Below are 21,539 nucleotides of genomic sequence, written 5' to 3' on the forward strand. Positions count from 1 at the left end.
CTGACCTTCTACAAACACCTTCAGTAAAATACAGAAAACGTGGAGAGACTCGTTCAGTTATTCTGCTTCTAAACTGTGGAGCTCAGTTCACCTTTTATTAGACAGTCAAGCTCAGTGCTCACTTTTAAGAAGCATCTAAAAATGTATCTCTTAAACTCAGTATTTAATGAAAACTCTACGTCTCGTGGTGTTTATCTTTTAATCTGATCTGTGTCATTTTCTTCTGATTCTTAATAAACACTCATGATTTCTTGTATTACTGTGTTTTATCACCTGTCTGTAAAGCACTCTGAGCTGGCACCAGCATGAAAAGTGCTATATAAATAAATATTATTATTATTATTATTATTATTATAAAATAATCTAAATGGTTAATATTGTAAGTAACTCCAGTCTTTTGAATGCCAGTGTACGTTCACTCACATCTACTGAAGACAATTTTTTGATTGATCTACGCTTGATTTTCAGGTCATACTGTTACTCAAACAAGTGCATCTCTGAGGAGTCTAATTTTACTCATTACATTATAGAAATTTACATTTACATACTAATTTCTTTTTATGGTTAAATTTTATTCTGTTTTGTTGATCAGTATCTGTGACTCACAGCTCTCAGTTTGGAGCGTTTAGATCAAAAGACACGGAGAAGAGCAGCGTTTAACTGAGACACCATAGATACTGGATAAGGAAGGAGGGAAGGAATAGAAGGAATGGAAAGAAGGAAGGGAGGAATAGAAGAAGAGGCAGAAGGAAGGAAGGAAGGGAGGAATGGAAGGAAGGAATTAAGGAAGGGAGGAATTCCCTTTCTCTCTTTTCACTTGCTCTCTCTTTTAATGTAACAGCCTGACTCTCTGTCTATCCCCCTCTTTCTTTCTTCTTTTTCTCTGTCTCGCTTACCCTCTCTTGTCTCTCTCACTTCCCCCTCTCTTTTCTTTTTTCCCTCTATTTCTCCCTCTCCCTCTGTCACTTACCCCTTCTCTTTTCTCTTGCTCACTCTTTCCTCTCTCTCTCGCACTTCTCCACTCTCTCCTCTGTCTGTCTGTCTCTCTCTCTCTCTCTCTCTCTCTCTCTGAGTTATCAGATTAATGAGAACTCAATTTGGCAACATATCCTGTCAGTCCAGTAAAGCATATCTGAATTAATTTCATTTCATTTGAGAAAGAGAGAGAGAGAGAGAGAGAGAGAGATTTTGTAAGCAGAAGTGTTTCCTGTGTCTGGGTGACACAACACACACACACAAACACACACACACACACACACACACACGCTGTGTATTTAAGATCAATACACACACACACTTTATTTTCCCTCCCAGTAAAAATCTCTCTCTCTCTCTCTCTCACTTCCACTCCCTCTTGCTCGCTCTCTCCACTTTCCTTTCTTCCCCCTCTCTCGCTCCTTTTCAGTCTGAAGGACGTTCAGTCTGAGCTGTGTGTGTGTGCGGGTTTTTGTGTGTGTTTGGAGTAAAATGTGGAGCGGCTTCCTCAGTAAAGGTGAGTGCGGCGCTGCGTTCGGGTCTCTGATTTATTCGGATGCAGTTTTTTTTTCTTCCCGCTCTCCAGTGAGGCTGTGTGTAATTACATAACAGCGCAATTAGACCACAATTAGTTTTAATGGCATTTCATTAACTGGCGATGTGCTGCATGCCGTGGTGATCCGGAGAGGATTACGCTCGCTGTGTCAGTCCGTGTGGAACATCCAGCGACGTTCTGTGACTCGCTTATAAACACTTATCCTGTAACACGGAGGCTTCATTCGTAAAGTCTAGCATTGTTTTGCGTTGCACTACAGTATTGTTTTCATTGGTTTATGAGCTTATTAATTCATCTCAAAACTGATCGCAGAAATCAGGCAGTGAGTGAAACGTCAGATTGCTTGTTTTGACTCAAGCCAGCTCCGCTCAGTTTTATAAGCAGGCTTGTAAATGCTTTATTAAGATATTTTTGCACTGTACTGCGGTGTTGTTTTCAGAGTTTATGACTTGCATGCAGAATTCTCTTCAAATCTGCTTCTAGGTTAGTATGTACACTCAATATAACTTTGTGATTGAAAAGAAACAATCAAATCTTGTAAAACAGGCTTATAAACAACAAATAAATGCTTATAAATGCTTATAAAAGTTTTTGCATTGTGCTGCAGCATTGTCAGCTTTGATGGATTGTGTGCACATTCTCCTCGAATCTCCTTCTAGGTTATTATATACACTCAGTATAAATGTGCGATTGCATCTTTGCCATCAAGCCAGTGACAGGCTTATAAACAACTTATAAACACTTATACTAAGATACTAAGTTTAACATTAAGATATTTTTGCACTGTACTGCGGTGTTGTGTTCAGAGTTTACGACTTGCATGCATGCATGAATTCTCTTCAAGTCTCCTTCTAGGTTAGTGTGTGCACTGAGTGTAAGTTTGTGGTTGCTGCTTTTCAGTCCGGTCTTGTAAAAACAGGCTTATAAATAACAAATAAATGCTTAAAAACATTTTTTGCATTGTACTGCAATGTTGTCAGCAATGATGGATTGTGTGCACCCATGTATTCTCCTCAGATCTCTTTCTAGGTTGTTATACATACTCAATATAAATGTGCGATTGCATCTTTGCCATCAAGCCGGCTACAGGCTTATAAACAACTTATAAACGCTTATAAATGCCTTACAAGATATTTTTGCATTGTACTGCGGTGCTGTTTTCAGATTTTATGGTGTGCTGGTGTGTGAAACTCCAGATTGCTCCTTTTTTATACTCAAGCCAGCTACATTCAGACTTATTCAGACTTTTAAGTGCTTCTCCTTCTCAAAACTCAGAAAACAGGCAGTATGAATAAAATGTGTGAATAAAACTGTGAATAAAATGTCAAGTTGCTTCTTTTCACTTGTCAGTTGTATTTACCCACGTCAGCGGTCGGCAACACGTGGCTCCGGGGCCACATGCGGCTCTTTTACTGTCCTGTTGTGGCTCCACAGCAGAATCAGATTTGTAGGTAACAATAAAATAATCCTCCTTTACAGTAAAATAAAGCTCTGCTGATCGTTCAACACAGTTTAACAATAAATGGTCTTAAACTCCGGAGTTAATGTAGAACTGCTAATTCACCCTTTAACCCTGAAGATCAGCGCAGACTGCTGGTCACCATAGCAACACAGACATCAATCTGGCCTAGATAGTAGCTAACGAAAAGGCAAATATTGATTGAGAATGTGCTGTAGATGGTTCTATATAGCACCAAAAAGGGTTCTTCTGTTGTAACAAGCTTGACATCGTAACAATACAAGAACCCTTTTTGGTGCTACATAGAACCCTTTCAGAAGATTGTATTTAGAAACATCTACAGCAAATTCATGATGCAAAGTTTTCTTTGAGTGATCATGGTTCTATATAGAACCATTTTCTGTGCTAAAGAACTCTTGAAGAGCTATAATTTTAAGTGTGTAGTTTGTGATGCTGAAGCTGCTCAATCACTCTATTAAGCCCACAGGAAGAACCACATAGCTAACATCACATCACACAGAGTGACTGAGTGCTGTTTCAGGATAGATCTGTTACAGGACTGAGACACATTCATTCTATTGATATTTATGTTTACATGCAGCCTGATAATTCGTTAATAATCCAACTAATAGCTCAATCAGAATAGAATACGTCCATATAAACACCTCAATTGGAATAGACTAGTCTGATTGAGGCCATTTGGAATGCAGCTTCTATCTGATCGAGGTGGGTAATCCTGTAAATAATCTGTTAAATAGAAGAATAATATCCGTGTAAACGCCTGTATCTGATCACATTCCCTATTGGAAAGTTTAAGTCCGTTCTGATCATGTTCGTCACGTCATAGTGAAAGTTTATACCGTTCAACATGGCGGAGCAGAAACTGGTCTGCAGAGGAGACGAAGTTTATGCTCTGATCTTTAAAAGACGGCGGTGGGACGGACGTCCAGCTTACGTGTCTCAGAACACGACGTCTTCCTCTCGGCCTTCTTTAATAAGGACATGTGAAGGACGTTTTCCTGAGTCTGACATAATTTTAAATTTTAAATTCTATTAAAACGGTTGCTCTGTTAGTGCAGTTCACTAGAACAAGTGTGAACGCTGACTGGTGAACTCACAGCAAGTAAACCAAACAATGTAGCTTGTGCAAAGGTTATGGCACATTTTAGATAAATACAAATTGTGCACTAAATTCTCTAGAAAAAAATGAAAAATATGTAAGAAAAATGAAATGTAAGTGTGTATATCAACAAAAGTCAAACAATAAGACTTATGAAACATAAGTCAACAAAACATATCATATGACCGCCTACAGCAGGGGTGCACATCTCTGGTCCTGGAGGGCCGGTGTCCAGCACAGTTCAGTGACTCCAACACACCTGCTTACACTTACCTGTTAAATCGCCGGGTTAAGTGGGTGTGTTTGAGCAAGGAAACCTATAAACTGTGCTGGACGCCGGTCCTCCAGGACCGGAGTTGTGCACCCCTGGCCTACAGAGAACATGAACACTGCAACAAATAGTATCTTGTCAAGTGAAATTGTCTGAATTGTAGTCGATCTATGTAATGTTTCTTATTTTCAGATGGTTGTGTAGTTCTTATAAGATTAGCTCATTTCTAATTTTTTTTACCTGTTTGAAGTAATTTTATCAAGAAAAGTCTCTTAATAAAATCACTTGACACAACTGAAAAATGTTTGGAAATAAGTTAAATAATCTTGAAATAATCTTACAACAATCTCAACAGGAGAAATATTAGATTTATTGACTCAGTTTAAGATCATTTTACTTGCCAAGATACCATTTTTGCAGTGAACGCTTTATTCTAAATGACCGGCCTAATTCTTTATTGTGCCTCAATATGGATTTCAGACTTTATGAATATAATACTGCTGTGTTCGAAACACAGCTAAGTGCTATCCGTGATTGATTTCTCAAATCTGAAGGCTGAACAGACAGAATTCAGTGTGTGTGTCTTCTGTGTGCAGGCTGTGTTGCTGGGGGGAGAGATAGCGTTTTGTGTGTGTGTGAGTGTGTGTGTGTGTGTGCGTGTGAGTGTGTGTGTGTGAGTGTGTGTGTGAGTTGTGCCTGTGCTCACATTCGTGTGTGTGTGTGTGTGTGTGGTGGGTATCGGAGTGTGACGGGAGCAGGATACGATCCTCCGATGATGTAGTGTTACACACTCGCTGTGAACACTCGCTTTGGAGCGAAGGCTCCCGGCACACAGAGACACACACAGAGCCGTCGTAGTGGGGGTTGTGGGGGGAAGTGTGGGGGGCATGTGTAATTTATCGCCTGTCTGTCAGCCGCTCAGCTCTCTGGGCTCCCTGGGGGGCGTGTGGGGGGGATTAAGGGCTTCTGCTCTTTGGGCTTTTTAATCAAGAACATAGAGATAAAGTGACGTGTTGCACTACATGCTGATTTGGAGTCAAATGCTGTGGCTGCTGAGTGTCAGTCATATAGCGCAGCTCTGTGAGCTCAGACTGCAGCTTTATACTCATAATATAACAGCATTGCATGTACAGTAGTTTTAGACGCAGGGCAGCCCAACTCACCAGGTTCACTCACTCACTTACTCAGTCACTCACTCACTCACTCACTTACTCACTCACTTACTTACTCAGTCACTCACTCAGTCACTCACTCACTCACTCACTCACTTACTCAGTCACTCACTCACTCACTCACTTACTCAGTCACTCACTCACTCACTCACTCACTCACTCACTTACTCAGTCACTCACTCACTCACTTACTCACTCACTCACTTACTCAGTCACTCACTCAGTCATTCACTCACTCACTCACTTACTCAGTCACTCACTCACTCACTCACTTACTCAGTCACTCACTCACTCACTCACTTACTCACTCACTCACTCACTCACTTACTCACTCACTCGCGCACTCACTTACTCAGTCACTCACTCACTCACTCACTCACTCAGTCATTCACTCATTCATTTACTCACTTACTCACATAGTCATTCACTCATTCATTTACTCACTCACTCACATAGTCATTCACTCATTCATTCACTCACTCACATTCACTCATTCATTTACTCACTCACTTACTCACATAGTCATTCACTCATTCATTCACTCACTCACATTCACTCATTCATTTACTCACTCACTCACAGTCATTCACTCATTCATTTATTCACTCACTCACTCACTCACATAGTCATTCACTCATTCATTTATTCACTCACTCACTCACCCACTCATTTACTCCCTCATTTACTCACTCACTCACTCACTCACGTTAAGCAAGTTGATGATTCTCCACAAGGCAGAGCTATTAGCACTCACAGTAGCACATACAGTAGTGTTGTGCATAGTGTAGTTATTATTATTATTATTATTATTATTATTAACATCACCAACAAAACAACAAAAGACTACAATAATAATAGTAAAAGTAATAATACTAATAATTTATATAGTTTTTTATTAATCTGTAAAGTTTATTTATATATATCATGTTTCACACTTCAGAATAAAACAATAAAAAAGCACATTTGGTACTTTTCTGCATATTGTGTAGTTTTACAAAAATACGGCAGTTTTATACACACTATGTAGTTATATGAGCACATACAATAGTTTTATGTCTAAAATATCAATAGCACTGTGACCATATTACAGTAGTTTTATGCATAACATTTACTCCATAATGTAGAAATATACGTTTGTATGTACGGTAGTTCTATGTATATATTTAATTGTATGAGCACATTACAGTAAGTTTATATGTATAGTATTATGATCACAGAGTAGTTTTGTGATGACAGTAAGTGATTTTAACATTTCTGGATTTTAAGTTACTCCAGCTCAGATATTTTATGATTTTTAGAGAATGGTCATCTGGGTAATGATCTCTGTTCTCTGTGTTACTGCAGTGTAAAATCAGTAACTGTGTATAATGCAGGTGAGTCAGGTAAATAATGTGCAAATATTGTCACAGTATCAGAAAAGTCCCTCGTAGTGTAAACATTGTTTGTGCTGTAAAATCAGCACACAGCAGCCTTTTACTCTGAAGGTGTTTTCTTGCCCATGGATTAAGCCTGATGTTGGACTGAACGCCAGTGGAGTTTCACCAGTGGAGACCCACCTCCGAGTTTAGTCTGGGCTCTGAGTGCTGGTCGTGGTGTCTGAGGTGGGGAGTGCCAGGCTGAGACAGGCAGCAGCGCCGATAACGCTGAGAGATAAACAGGAGCCTCCCAGTGTTTGATTTGCTGGTTAATTGGTAACAGTTTTATAAGTGCAGAGTTAAAGAGAGGCAGAGCTGATTTAGGGTGCGGCGCTGTGTATCTCGCCCACAGCCAACCCTGCACAGCTAAACCTGCACTTTGATGTTTCAAAATTACATTTGTACCTGGCAAACTCTCTCTCTGTGTCTCTCTCTCTCTCTCTCTCTCTCTCTCTCTCTCTCTCTCTCTCTCTCCTTCTCCCTCTCCCTCTCCCTCTCCCTCTCTCTCTCTCTCTCTCTCTCTCCCTCTTTTGCTCAGTTTTTCAATTTCGAAGTCAAATGGCTTCACTGGCAGGAATGGTAATTAACACCCGTTGCCAAACCAATGAAAGGAATGTTTAATACATGATATGATAATAATGTTGAAACATCCATATGTAAGTAAACATACTATACATTAAAAAATCACTCTAAAACGTGTATATGATCCTGTCTTTTCAGCTCTTTTTCTCTTTTCTATCTTATTTCCTTCTCTCTATTTCTCTGTTTAATTCTTTCTTTCTTTCTTTCTTTCTTTATCTTCTTATTCTCTCTTTCTATATTGCTCTCTCTTTCTTTCTTCGCTTTCTCTCTGTTATTTTCTCTCTCAGTTTATCTTTTTTCTTTCTCACCTTCTCTCTCTTCTCTCTCTCTTTTCCTCTCTATCTCTTTCACTTTCTCTCTTTTTTGTCTTGTGCTCTCTCTCTATATTTCTCGCTCCCTCTTTGTCTCTCTCTCTGTATAAATATTTCTGTCTTCTCTCTCTCTCTCTTTCTGTCTTGTTCTCTCTCTATTACCCTCTCTCCTTCTCTCTCCCTCCCCTCCTGTTTCTCTCTTTTCCTCTCACTTATTCTTCTCTCTTTTTCCTCTCCTTCTTTGCTTTCTCTATATCTTCGTCTCCTTGCCTTTCTCATAACCTTCCCTTCTGTTTTTTTCCTTCTCTCTCACACTTTTTGTCTTCCTCTCTCTCTCTCTCTCTCTCTCTCTCTCTCTCTCTCTCTCTCTCCCTGTCCCTCCCCCAGTTACCGTCTCTTTTTATGGTAATGGTCAGTTTACGGTCCACTGCCTAGATCAGACTTTTTCTGGCCATTTCTGTCCGCAGCACTGATTCAGTATCAGGGCCAGGCAAGGTGTCCCTTTGAGATAAACCTCCATAATGACACCCTGGAGAGGAGACTTCCCGGCCGTCCGGAGCGCCTGCAGCATTATTGCATTAATTCCCTCCGTTTGCTCGTGGCTCAGGGAAATCGCTCCGTTTATGGCTGTAGTTAAATGCCATAAGCTGCGCATTTTTGCGTTGCATTATTGAGCACTGATGGAAAAGCAGGTTTATGTTGTGTGCGTGGGGCTGTGTTTGTGTGCTGGTGAGGGCGCAAGCTGTAACTACACTGCTGGATCAATAATAAAGCGGCTGGATGTGCTGAGTGAGGGCTGAGTGTTTGGCTGTTAGAATATGATTTCATTAGCTGCTCTCGTTCGATTTCTTCCCCACCGTCGGACCTCAGAGGCCTCGGCTCCAGTGCTGTAGTGATGTTTACACTAGTGCTCCAACTAATGAGTATTTCTGTAACCAGTTAACCTGTGGAACTTCATGGATTAACCAACTTATACCTTCTTTTGTTCGTCTTCTTTTGCTGCCACTATTTTTCAAAGTTACATTACATCTGTTCCACACATTTTATAGCAGTGGCTGATCCATAACTAAACTTTCGTGTCCCCCAATAATACTTGTGTTTACATTTGTGTTTATATATGTGTATATATATATATATATATATATATATATGTGTGTGTGTGTGTGTGTGTGTGTGTGTGTGTGTGTGTGTGTGTGTGTATTTTGCTCTCTTCCATATTGGTGGTAAGCCACCTTGTTTTAATATACTTCTAAAATCTCGTATCTCCAAAATGGTAACTTTACAGGAGAAGCAAAAAACTTGCTCAAATTTTAATGTAAGTCAGTGGAACCAGACTTATTTCCAAGTCATTTGGGGCCGTTTCTTTTGGTCCCTTCATGATGAAATTTACATGCAACACAAAGGACAACAGGCATTTTCAAATTATGTCAAAAATTGAAAAATAACAAAAATAGAGATACGAGGTTGTGCAATATTGTGCAAAAACGACATTCATGGAAGTTGTTTAAAACTATTTCTCTGGGCACTAAAAGTGTACTTGGCCAGTAAAAATTACATAACACTATACAACATTATAGAAGTACAAATAAACACAAATATAATAAAAAGTACGTAGATTGTCTAAAGTTCTGCGTATGTTGGTTAGAAGGCTACAGTTAGAAGAACCCAGGTTTGGTTCCTGACTTCTCTCTGCAGTCCAGCTCTCATGTGGGTTTGTTTAATTCCATCAGCAGCACCTGATTGTATTTAATTGTTTGATCAGTGTGTCACTCTTCCCTCCGGCCCCCCTGTCACCACTTTTTAGCCTCCAGACTCCATTTCCCAGAATGCCCCGCCAGATCACATGACCCCAGACCTCCCTCATGGGACTCCGCACCACTCTGCTTCACCTCATTATTGATTTAGGCCCCTTGTTAAACACACTACTTGAATCCCCTCATTGTGTCAGTTCATTGTGAAGTACTGCCTTTGTCTCAGTTAGTTTGTCTGTCTGTGTGACCTTTGCTGTGGTTATTTTTGACCTCGTCTAGCCCTTTGTGTATTGTTTGTATTTCTAGTTTGGGCTTCTTCTGGTTTATGGACTGTGTTTTTGGATTGCCCCTGTGGTTACTGTTCAACTTTGATTTTGGATTCCCCTTTTGCTAATAAAGCTGTTTTACTTCAGTCTGGTCTGCGAGCGTCTGAGTTCTGTCCAAACCTAAAATAGTTAAGCTAAGTATTCGACAGTAGCCATAAATACTGGACTTCCTCAAGGACAGTCAAGATTTATTAATACAGTGCTTTTTAAAATGGGCACTGTTACAAAGCAACTTTGCAGAAAATTCAGGCCTGAGCCCCAAATGAGCATCGCCAAGTTCGACAGTGGTGAGGGAAAACTGCCCTGAGAGCAAGAAGAAGAAACCTCGAGTAGTGTTACACTGGTACACTGTTACTCCGACAGTCACTATTAGTCACTGGCTATTAACAGTGTTGCACTGTTAATGTTAGTCACTGTTACTGTCGTTAACTAGGAGCAGTGTTACACTGTTACTGTTACTGTTACTGTTACGGTCACGGACTAGTAACAGTGTTACACTGTTACTGTTACTGTTACGGTCACGGACTAATAACAGTGTTACAGTGTTACTGTTACAGTTACTGTTACGGTCACGGACTAGTAACAGTGTTACACTGTTACTGTTAGTCACTGTTACTGCCGTTGACTAGTAACAGTGTTAATGTTACTGTTACAGTTACTGTTACGGTCACGGACTAGTAACAGTGTTACAGTGTTACTGTTAGTCACTGTTACTGTCGTTAACTAGGAGCAGTGTTACAGTGTTACTGTTACAGTTACTGTTACGGTCACGGACTAGTAACAATGTTACACTGTTACTGTTACAGTTACTGTTACGGTCACGGACTAGTAACAGTGTTACACTGTTACTGTTAGTCACTGTTACTGTCGTTGACTAGGAGCAGTGTTACAGTGTTACTGTTACAGTTACTGTTATGGTCACGGACTAGTAACAGTGTTACACTGTTACTGTTAGTCACTGTTACTGTCGTTGACTAGGAGCAGTGTTACAGTGTTACTGTTACAGTTACTGTTATGGTCACGGACTAGTAACAGTGTTACAGTGTTACTGTTAGTCATTGTTACTGTCGTTGACTAGGAGCAGTGTTACAGTGTTACTGTTACTGTTATGGTCACGGACTAGTAACAGTGTTACACTGTTACTGTTAGTCACTGTTACTGTCGTTGACTAGTTACAGTGTTACAGTTACAGTTACTGTTATGGTCACGGGCTAGTAACAGTGTTACACTGTTACTGTTAGTCACTGTTACTGTCGTTGACTAGTTACAGTGTTACAGTGTTACAGTTACAGTTACTGTTATGGTCACGGGCTAGTAACAGTGTTACAGTGTTACTATTACAGTCACTGTTACTTACAATGACTTAAGTGTTGTAGTCTTACTGTTAGTCACTGACTAGTAACAGTGTTACTGTTACAGTGACTTATTATCACTGAATAGTAACAGTGTTATAGTGTTATTATTACACTGTCACCGTCACTGGCTAGTAACAGTGTCACACTCTTACTGTTAGTCACTGTTGCTGTCACTGACTAGTAACAATGTTAGTGTTACTGTTAGTCACTATTAGTCACTAACTAGTAACAATATTCCTCTTACAGTCACTGTTACTATCACCAATTAGTAACAGTATTATAAACACAGTGTTACAGTCTTATCTCCTGTGCTCTAAATGGAATGTCTTTTGCACTCATAGTTAGATAGAATGAATCCTTTTCAGCTAGATAGAATGAAATGCTAAGTAGTACCAAACACAATGTGCGAAACCAAATGTACACCACCATTAGCTTACATAACATCGCAAACCCCATAGAGGATTCCACATAGCTGCTATATAAAGATGTGTGTGGTGCATATTCATCATTTCTAATATTAGCGCAAATCTGATGAATTGTGTTTCATTTAAATCCAGTAATACAGTGCAGTGTTGTAAAAAGATGGCAGCATATTGGAATTGGACAAGCGGTTTCTTGTTTTATGGTGCAGTGAAACAACAGAAGCCATTCCGCCCTCTACACTTCCTGTAGTGTATTGCAATCTATCAGAATGTCATAAGTTAAATGAACATTACAGAGTGCTTTTGCCAAAGTAGCTGTTCACCAAAGTGTAATTTATGTTGTATTCAGTTTTCCATTTACTCCAAAATTAGACGATCAGCAGAGACATGTTTGGTGTAGTTATAGTTATAGATCATTTTGTAGATAGAGATGGGTCTGAATAGCCTAAGAGCAGCATTTGAAAAGCGAATGGTCTCTGACAGATTCTTTGCTTTGCCTCCTAGACAGATTTCCCACAATGCTTGTAAGTGCTGTATTATATACAGTAACTGCTAGAAAGCAGGAAAAATGAGTTTGGCTAGAAACATGAAGAATCAAAAGCCTATTCAGCTTCATTTAAGACCTTTGCACAAGAATCTCCGAACTTCTTAAAAAAAACACAATGTACAGTTCATAGCGTCCTTGAAGGTGCTGCAGGATTGATTTGGAATCAGCCAGCAGAGTCGCTGCATCTGTGGCTCTGCTGGCTTCGCTTCCCAGCTGCCATGGGTTGCATTCATGTTTCCACCATTGGCGCTTGAAGAGTAGGGAAGATTGTCAAAAGAAATGGAACATGAACTGTGTTTTCAATGGTGCAGAAGATGAGTCAGCATGTAGAAGACGTTCAGTCTGGGAAAAAAGAGGGAATGGATTGTCTGAGACCTGGTTTGAGGAACTAGACGGATTGTGTTATCCTATAATTGCTTCAATAAAAGCTGTATTATGTACTACGGCTGCTGGCAGGAAATTAAGATCTATATATGAATACGATATTGACCATCATAGCGACGGGCCGTTATGTTCGCTTCTGTTCAGTTTCCATAGAAATGGATGTCGGATTTAAAACTGGCAATAATTAAAGGACCTTGAAAGAGACGTTCATCAAACGCTCTAACCTAATATTAACTCGGCGCCTTTGATTTTTCGCCGTGACCGATTTTGGCTCGTTCCCTCTAGCGGCTTTCTCCCACCTTTTTCGGTTTCGTTAAATTGGATCAGCCGCCTCAGTTTAAATCACTGCAGTTCATACATACTCGGTATGAAATGTAAGCGGGAGGTCTGCTTGCCCCAGTTTGTAGAGCCAAGCGATGGTCCTGAATTCATTTGAAGGAAGAGGCCGACCCAAAAAGTGGCCAACAATGCATAGAAGCCAGTTAGCATGAATTAGTGTTATTATTTGCGCAACTGCGCAAATAATTGCGCAACTGATGGCTGTTACTTTACGTTAGTGGAACAAGCTCCGTCAACAGGTGGATAAAAGGTCCATGTAGAAGTCCATTACGGTTATAAACTGTCTGTGAACTGCTGAGGCTTTCAGGCTTTGGCCTCTTTGTCTGCTTATCTGCTCCCTTGTGAGAAATAGATCTGCGCAGCTTCATCACTTTCAGCCTCTGCAGCAGCAATTAAGATCATAGTGTTGATTTCGCAGACAGCGAAAGGAGGCATGGCTGGGAGTCTGTGAGAGAAGACGGTCTCTCAGATTTCCTCGGCTGAATCGTGCTCAGTGATGAATGATCGTGACCGTATCGGACAGCCTGCGCTTTCAGGTTGTACACTAAATTGATTTACTATGTCATTTATTAACATCCAACGAACATGATTGCAGATATTGGGTTTTTATCTCTGTTGTTTGATTCTTGATAACCTGCTGTTGTCCTTGGTTAAAGAAGCATTCTAGCCTAAAACTGCAGTTTAATATATTTTTATCAAATTTACAGTTTTATATTCATGTTCTTATGCTTTAGTCATACGTCCTGCGAGTGCAACAAACAAACCAACTTGCGCAAAATGCAGCAGCAAGAATATTAACATGGACTAGAAAACAATCATATCAGAGCAGTTTTAGCATCACTGCACTGTTTCCTTTAGAATTGACTAGAATTTTATGGTAACACTTTACTTGAAGAGTGTCTACATAACACATTCATAGCATCTTACATAAACACTTCATAACGTGTTCATCAATGTTTAAACCAGCATTTAAACATTATGTCAAAATGATATATGGACTACTATGTCATTTTACTGAGAGATATGTTTCAAAATAAAAGCGCTCATTTTTTATTTTGCAAAACTATATTATTTTCAGTGAAATGCCTCATTTCTGGACAGCCAAAATCAAAAAAGACCGGTAACACTTTACTGTAGGGTACGGTTCATAAGGCTACATGACATCTACGTAAGCTTGTCATGACGACTGACATAGACCTACATAAATGTTTATAAATGCCTATTCCAACAGATGTCATTTGCTATAAAGGTTGTATTTGCTGATTTTGATCAAAGTTAGCTAAAGTAGCCTTAATGACAGATGATGCCTATTGGAATAAGCTTTTATAAACATTTATGTAGGGTTATGTCAGTTGTCATGGCAAGCTTATGTGCATGTCATGTAGCCTTATGAACTGTGCCCTACAGTAAAGTGTTACTAAATGACCTCATTTTGTCCTTTGGTCATTAAGTGCTTGAACACTTAGGCACATATCAGCGATACTTTCAAATTCTTTTTAATAGTTTGTTTTTTTTAAGCATTTTTTGCCTTGCGTGTCGCTATGTGGACAGGAAATTTCTCATCCATTCCCTGTAGATGCTTTTTTTTGTCACTGTTCTCTCACCAAAATACCCCTGCGGTACCAACCAATCGTGACCGCTAGAATAGCCACAGATCTATAGGCTAAAAATACAACCAATCTAGCTTTAGTATAACCCGTATATGGACGTCCTGATGGGTCAGATTTCTGAGTTCTGATTTGTTTTTTCTGCCTGTATAACATACAGTTAACAGTCAAAACAATTCTAGCATCACCAGGTCAAGATTAGTTTTTTTCGTTTTGAAGATGGACATGGGGGTCATTCTCCATTTGGAGTGGGAATTCAGGTGGATACATTTTTAAAAAATCACTTTTTTGCATCCCAAAACTAAATCTTAATATGTCCATTAACATCTCCTATTATCATATATGCAAAAAGGAGCTTAATTCCAGACATATTTTACAGTCACTGGTGTTGTATGAATATGGTGTGCACCAGTGACGGTGACTCCAGTGACTTTCTGGTTAAAAATTAGGATTCTGTAAAATGGCTGACTGATTGGCTGATCAGGTGACCTTGTGCAACTTTTTAAAATCAATAATAAAAATAATATTTGGCATTATTTTGAGAAAATTTTAATTACCGAGCCGTTAAAGCACATAACACCATGACATATAGAAGTTATGAGCTGCCTGATAAACAAAATTATTAATAAATTAATGAAATATAGTGAGTGAGTGTGACTCGCCTTCTCATGCCTTGAGATGCTTCCTTTCTGATGAGCCTCGACCCAAAGAAGCAGTTTAACAGAGCTGAAAATACTGTGTTAAAATGTAATATAAGAGCCCTGATAACAGCAGAGACCAAAATCTCTGACAAATGACTTTTTTAAATAAAACACATTTTTTAAATGATATAAAACGTGAACTGTTTTATACAAATTCCTAAGTTAAATCTCTGAAAAATATTGTTTTATATTAAAATGGTTTCTCAAGTGTTGAAAGCTGGTTATGTGATGAGCTGCTTTACAAGCAGAGCGACTATGAAACTCAATAAAAAAAAGAAAAATCAGAGAAATCATAAGGGAAAAGTGTTATTTATTCTTAGGTCACCTGTGTAAATGTACATAGTGACTTTTGGAGCTGTGCCGAATATTTTAAGCATCTTTTTAAGCCCTGCAACCTTTGTGACCTGGTTTCCCCTCCAAATGGAGAACGACCTGTGGGTCTGAATAGTCTAAGAACATTTTTCATAAGTTCCTCCAGGATGCATCATCAGAAGAGTGTTTTCTTAGTCTTTAAACCAGAAAATCGAACTCTAGAGACTCCGCTGCACCGCTGTAGGAGGCGAATAGACACGTTTACAACAGATGTAGCAATTCTTGCGTTTTTCATTTTGGCCGGAGTGTCTCTAGAAGTTCACTTGAAGTGATGGATTTGGGGGAAAAAAGTCTCCTGTAATGTTTCATGGCAAACCTCTTCTTCCATGTTGGCCAGTTCTTGCTTCATGATGACGTCTCCGTTGGCATGAAGTGTTTTATCGTGTCGAACCTGCCAGTGAAGTGTTCTGCAGGGTTGCAGTCTGGTTTTGGCAGCAGATCCACATGCGAGATTGCATCCCATGTTTGGTTAAGCATTTCTCCGTGGATCACAGTAAATTTTGTGGAACACAGGCAACCCGGAATGTCTGTTTTTTGCCTAAACTCTCCAGCATGTGGAAGGAACAGTTTTTGTTGAAGGGGAATAAAAGTCCATGTATCCTGGCCGATGAACTCCTCTTCCTCCTCCACAACACGGGTGTCAGGACCTGCCGAGAGGCGAAAACACATTTGCTGTGTTTTATTGAGAGCACTGCGGTTTTTCCCTCGCCGCGGGTTTCTTCTCTGCTGCTGCCAGAGATGGCGATTATGTTTGGAAACAGCTGGAGCTTCGTTTTGGTCCAGTCTGGCAGACGGCTGTCTTTTTTGTGGGTTTTATTTTTGCCCTCTGTCAGAAGAGACCACCCCTGCCACACGCCAGCTGAAGCAAATGGCAGCTTTTGTCACTTTGCATTTCTAAAAGGCCGTTTTGTTACCGAGGAGGTCGGCTGTTGGCCCTGCGTTTGCATTTCTAACACCATCCGCTTGTCAATCAGCTTCAGCTGGAGCGATATTTGTGCCCTCGGTTTCAGAGGCAGAGATGCTCGCTCTGATAGACAAGTATCAGTAGAAATCCTGTGTGGCTCATCCACAGGTTGGGGGGGCTGCAGTCTGCGATTTTAAAGATCTTTTGACTCTTCTCTCTTTATCACATCGAAAGCTTTTAAACTGGTTCTGTAAGGTTTACATTCTAGTCAAGGTTGTTAACTGAAAGTCTGTTACTGGGGTCAGAAACATGACCATGTGCTTGCAGTGATTCTTGACTGGAGCAAAGCAAATCCGGGAAGGCCAATTTCATGGAAAACCAACCTTTAAATGATGTGTAAACACTGTTAAAGTTTCAAAACATACCATTTTTTACCCAGTCCATACGATCCGTATATTGACTGCTAAAAACTGTTTTCAATTCATTGTTTCTGTTCCATCACAAGAACCAACTCATTTACATATACCCACCTTTTCAGCCTACAGCAGTTTAGCCCCACCCACTCACTCTGACGATCTAAGGGTTGTTTCAGCTTTGACTGCTTTGTGAAAGAGGCACAATACAGGACAGCCAATCAGAACAGAGAACATTTGTCTTATATCAGTCTTAAAGGCACAGTAACAAAAACAGCATGTTTAATTCTAATGGATGAAGAAAATGGTCATGTAAAAATGAATTATGACCATTTACTACATAAAACCACACAAATATTATAAGTGGACCTTAAGGGAAAAAGTAAAATACAAGAAAAATGTAGGCAGTGGGCCCTTTAAGTTGGGGGTGCTGAAATTTTTAGCAGCATATACTGTGACTTCTCACAAAATGATACGGCTCTTTTTTCCATTTAAATTTATGGGAAAATGTATATAAAACAGAATGTGGAACAATGTTGTACAGTATGGCAAGAGGCAACAATAAACACAAGCTCCCCGACAAAAAATTAGTCACCTTGCATGTTTAAAGAGGTAGTAACTTCAGGCTCCTGCAGATGGCGTTGCATGAGGATGATCAGGCTATAAAATTCCTGCGGGGTGAGTGACGGGATTCATAGATTGAGAAAAGGTGGTACAGTGCAGTGAATGTGCTCGTGGGGGTATAATACGCTGTTAGGTACATTTCAGTCACAGGTGACTAATTTTTTGTCCGGTAAGCTTATATAACAGACACATCATTCTGCTGATGCACACTTTTATTTCTCTGCTCATTGTGGGCAAACTTTATGAAAATGAGCAGAGCAGCGACCAATCAGATTGCTGACATGTGGCAGTGTAACTGATTGTGTTGTCCAAAGTCCAGCTTTGCACTAAAATTTTGACAGTAATGCGCACACTGAGCAGGAAATATAATGGTCAAAAATAATACAAATATAATCAAAGCAGGTGACATTATTGACTACTGAAGGCTCTGAAAACATACAAACATGAAAATATAAAAGAACACTACAAATTCCATCCTAAAGCAAGCACACACAGGTTGTTACTAGGCTTAAATAATTTTTATGTTCAGTTCAACTTTAATTGATCCATCATTTCATTCCTACATCTGCTTTCCTGATAACTATTTTAAATAAGAAAAAAAAATGTCAGATTGATGTTAATGGAAAAACTCACCTTAGGTCCTGATTATTATCCAGCGAATTACCTCCTTTGCTAGTTTTCTCTAGTGTTCTACATTTAACCTTTCTGCATCCACCTGTTCCTGGTGCCTTTAGATAGCACAGTTCTTATTGCTGTGGCTGAACATTAGTGTAAATCTGATTCAAGAGCTGTTTCTGAACATTTGGGGGCTTTAAGCAACATCCTACTTGAGGAACCTTACTAACCTCCAACCACCCGAATTATATTCATTTGTGAGAAAGTAAAGAGAAACGATATTGACTTAATTCATTCATTGGAGTGGGAATTCAGGTGGATACATTTTTTAAAAATCACTTTCTTTCATCCCAAAACTAAATCTTAATATGTCCATTAATATCTCCTTTTATCATATATGCAAAAAGGAGCTTAATTCCAGACATATTTTACAGTCACTGGTGTTGTATGAATATGGTGTAACACCAGTGACAGTGACTCCAGTGACTTTCTGGTTAAAACTGAGGGTTTTATAAATCGGCTGACTGATTGGTCATCAGGTGACCTTGTGCAACTATTTAAAATCTGTAATAAAAATTATATTTGGCATTATTTTGACAAAATTTAATTGCCCAGTCATTAAAGCACATAACACCGGTGACACACAGAAGTTATGAGCTGCCTGATCAACAAAATTATTAATAAATTAATGAAATATAGTGAGCGAGTGTGACTCGCCTTCTCATACCTTGAGATGCTTCCTCTCTGATGAGCCTCGAACCAAAGAAGCAGTTTAACAGAGCTGAAAATACTGTGTTAAAGTGTAATATGAGTCCTGACACCAGTGACCACAATCTCTGACAAATTAATTTTTCAAATAAAATTTAAATTTTTTAAATGTAGTACAACATTAACAGTGTAAAAAGTAATCATGAATGTTTTATGCAAATTCCTAAGTTAAACTTCTTAAAAATATTGTTTTATTTTAAAAAATATTTCTCAAATGTTGAAAATTGGTTATGTGATGAGCTGTTTTACAGATGCAGATCGACAATGAAACATGATAAAAAAAGGAAAAATCTGAGAATCATGAGAGAAATGTGTTATTTAATCTCAGGTCAACTGTGTAAATGTACATACCGACTTTTGGAGCTGTGCCGCATATTTTAAGCATCTTTTTAAGTCCTGCATACCTTTGTGACCTGCTTTCCCACTCCAAATGGAGAACGTCCCACATACTTGGGGTCTCCGCTGATGGCTCAGGGACCCTAAATGACTTCTTATACTGCTTAATGCCAGAAATGGCCCTGCTAATCCATAAAGGGCTGGTGTAGCTGCAGATTTGCGTTCCAATCAAACAGAAGCTCACCTGATTGCACTTGTGTAATCAATTGGTCTCAGTCTTGACAGTTGATTAGTTATCCGAGATGCTCCGGCCTGGCTGGAATAAAAACTTGTAGTCATTTGCATATCACTCCTGTCAGCCATGTGCACAGATAGATCCCAAGAGGGTCTTGAGCCTCTGCCTTTTTGCCGTCAGACTGTACAAGATGTTGGTTCGGGTGCATAATAATTTTATTTTATTTGGCCGTTCTTTAAGATCCATTTCAGTCAGGCTCAGCTCAGCTTCACCCCAGGAACGCAGCCAGTGGATTGGCTCAGGTTTAGTAAATCACCGCTGGAAATATCACTGATAAAGCTCTGATAGTGGCTCTTTAAGAAAGTGTCAAATTACATAATGTGGTTATTATGAACAAGAACCAAATAAAGATCTAATTTCCCAGATCCAGATTAGGCCTAAACCCAAACAATAATTATGGCAGCAAAGTTGTTTTTAGGTCTACAAACAATTTCCAGTGGTGATTCATCATTGGAACTGCATTTTATTCCAATACCAGGCTTGTCTGGGAAGCCGGCCCATAATATTGGCAGGGAGGGGTGTTAAGAATTTGCTAAAACAAGCTTTGGTTATTGAAAAAACAGGATTGTAGTGAAAATATGTGGAACTTTTAAAGAGAATTATAACTGAACAAATAATGACAATTAGATAGCACAGCTTTGTACACTTGAGACTGGGGCTCAAATCCATGATTAGCCAGTAACACTAGTATTTTTGGCTGCTTTGGGGAAAAAAAACTCTTAGCATTACATTTGTTTTTCTCTAAATCCTGATTATTCTGTCTCCCATTCAACAAGCTGAATGGTAAGCTTTGTTTACATCCAGATTGCCGTAGTTAACCCCTGCCCCCCAAAACCCAGACAGCAAGCATATATCGGTCTGCTGGTTTGAAAAGGTCGGCACCACACTGACTGTTTGCCACTGCTGGTCCACCCTCGGCCCACCCAGATTATTGTCCTGCATACAGGTTCTAACTAGTTTTTAACTCCTCAAACAGATTTTAAATGCACAGAGACTTTTATTTTAGAAAATAAACGTACACAAATTTTACGAACAACCGAGAGGATTCTATAGAAAATGTTGTTGCTGACGCTGAGCTGGATTAAAATGATTTACTAATCTAGTTTACAAAGTGTAACTAAAGAAATGAAGGAGGGAAAATCAGTGAATTGGACTGTGAGTGGAAAATGAGTGATGATAAGTGGAATAATACTCCGCTTAACCGCCAGCGGAACGCCCGGAAAAAAAAGGCCGCCAGCTTTGCCATTTAGCGGGCTGACAGTGGACCACTGTCCTCTTGCTGTCATGGAATGTCTGCCCTGGCCTGACCCCTGGTGTAAGATGGGCACCAAATGTGACTCGTAGAGAATACCTTGTGAAAAATGATTGAGGAGCTGCTCCAGTCTTTCCCATGGTGTTATATTCTAGCTCTGAATGCTAAGTGCTTTAATCGTATTTCCGTGTAGACCCCTGATACCAGACTGGATTGAGTCTGAGTCCTGTTGAAACCTGCTTATACTCGAACGTGTTTAAATTGTTTTTGGCCTTTGGAGATTTGAGGAAGTTGTGTTGATTTACTGAATTAATTAGCAGGATGCTGATTATCTGCAGAGCGCGGTGTGTCATACAGGACTGCGGAGAACTCAACCGCTCAATTAGTCACAGTTATGCAATGCTTGGCTCGCTAAACCCATTTACCTCTCTAAAGCTTCGTTTGAGCTGTGCTTATGCGGTGGAGTGCTCACTCACTCAGCTCTGTTCAGCCAAAGGAGTACTACAGTGAAATGCTAACAATGCACAGACACCAGCAGGCCATGGGACCAGATAGCATAGCCGGTTAGCATGCTAATCGCTGGATTTGGTTCTGCTAAGTGCCGTTAGCCATGGTAACACTTGTAGCTGAACTTAAGCTATTTATAGTTAGGTCTCATGACTGTTAA

General features: G+C 39.7%; 1 protein-coding gene across 1 annotated transcript in view; it reads left to right on the top strand.

Moving 5' to 3' along the window:
• The first annotated feature begins 1,416 nt into the window (after positions 1–1,416).
• Positions 1,417–21,539, top strand: part of znf385b (zinc finger protein 385B) — a 178,364-nt gene continuing 158,241 nt past the window's right edge. The window contains exon 1 of the mRNA XM_036577366.1: positions 1,417–1,492. Within this exon, the coding sequence (XP_036433259.1) occupies positions 1,468–1,492 (25 nt within the window). The 5' untranslated portion in view covers positions 1,417–1,467. The remainder of the gene's footprint in view (positions 1,493–21,539) is intronic.

This window comes from Colossoma macropomum, unplaced genomic scaffold (genome assembly GCF_904425465.1).
Source record: "Colossoma macropomum unplaced genomic scaffold, Colossoma_macropomum, whole genome shotgun sequence".
Classification (NCBI taxonomy): domain Eukaryota; kingdom Metazoa; phylum Chordata; class Actinopteri; order Characiformes; family Serrasalmidae; genus Colossoma; species Colossoma macropomum.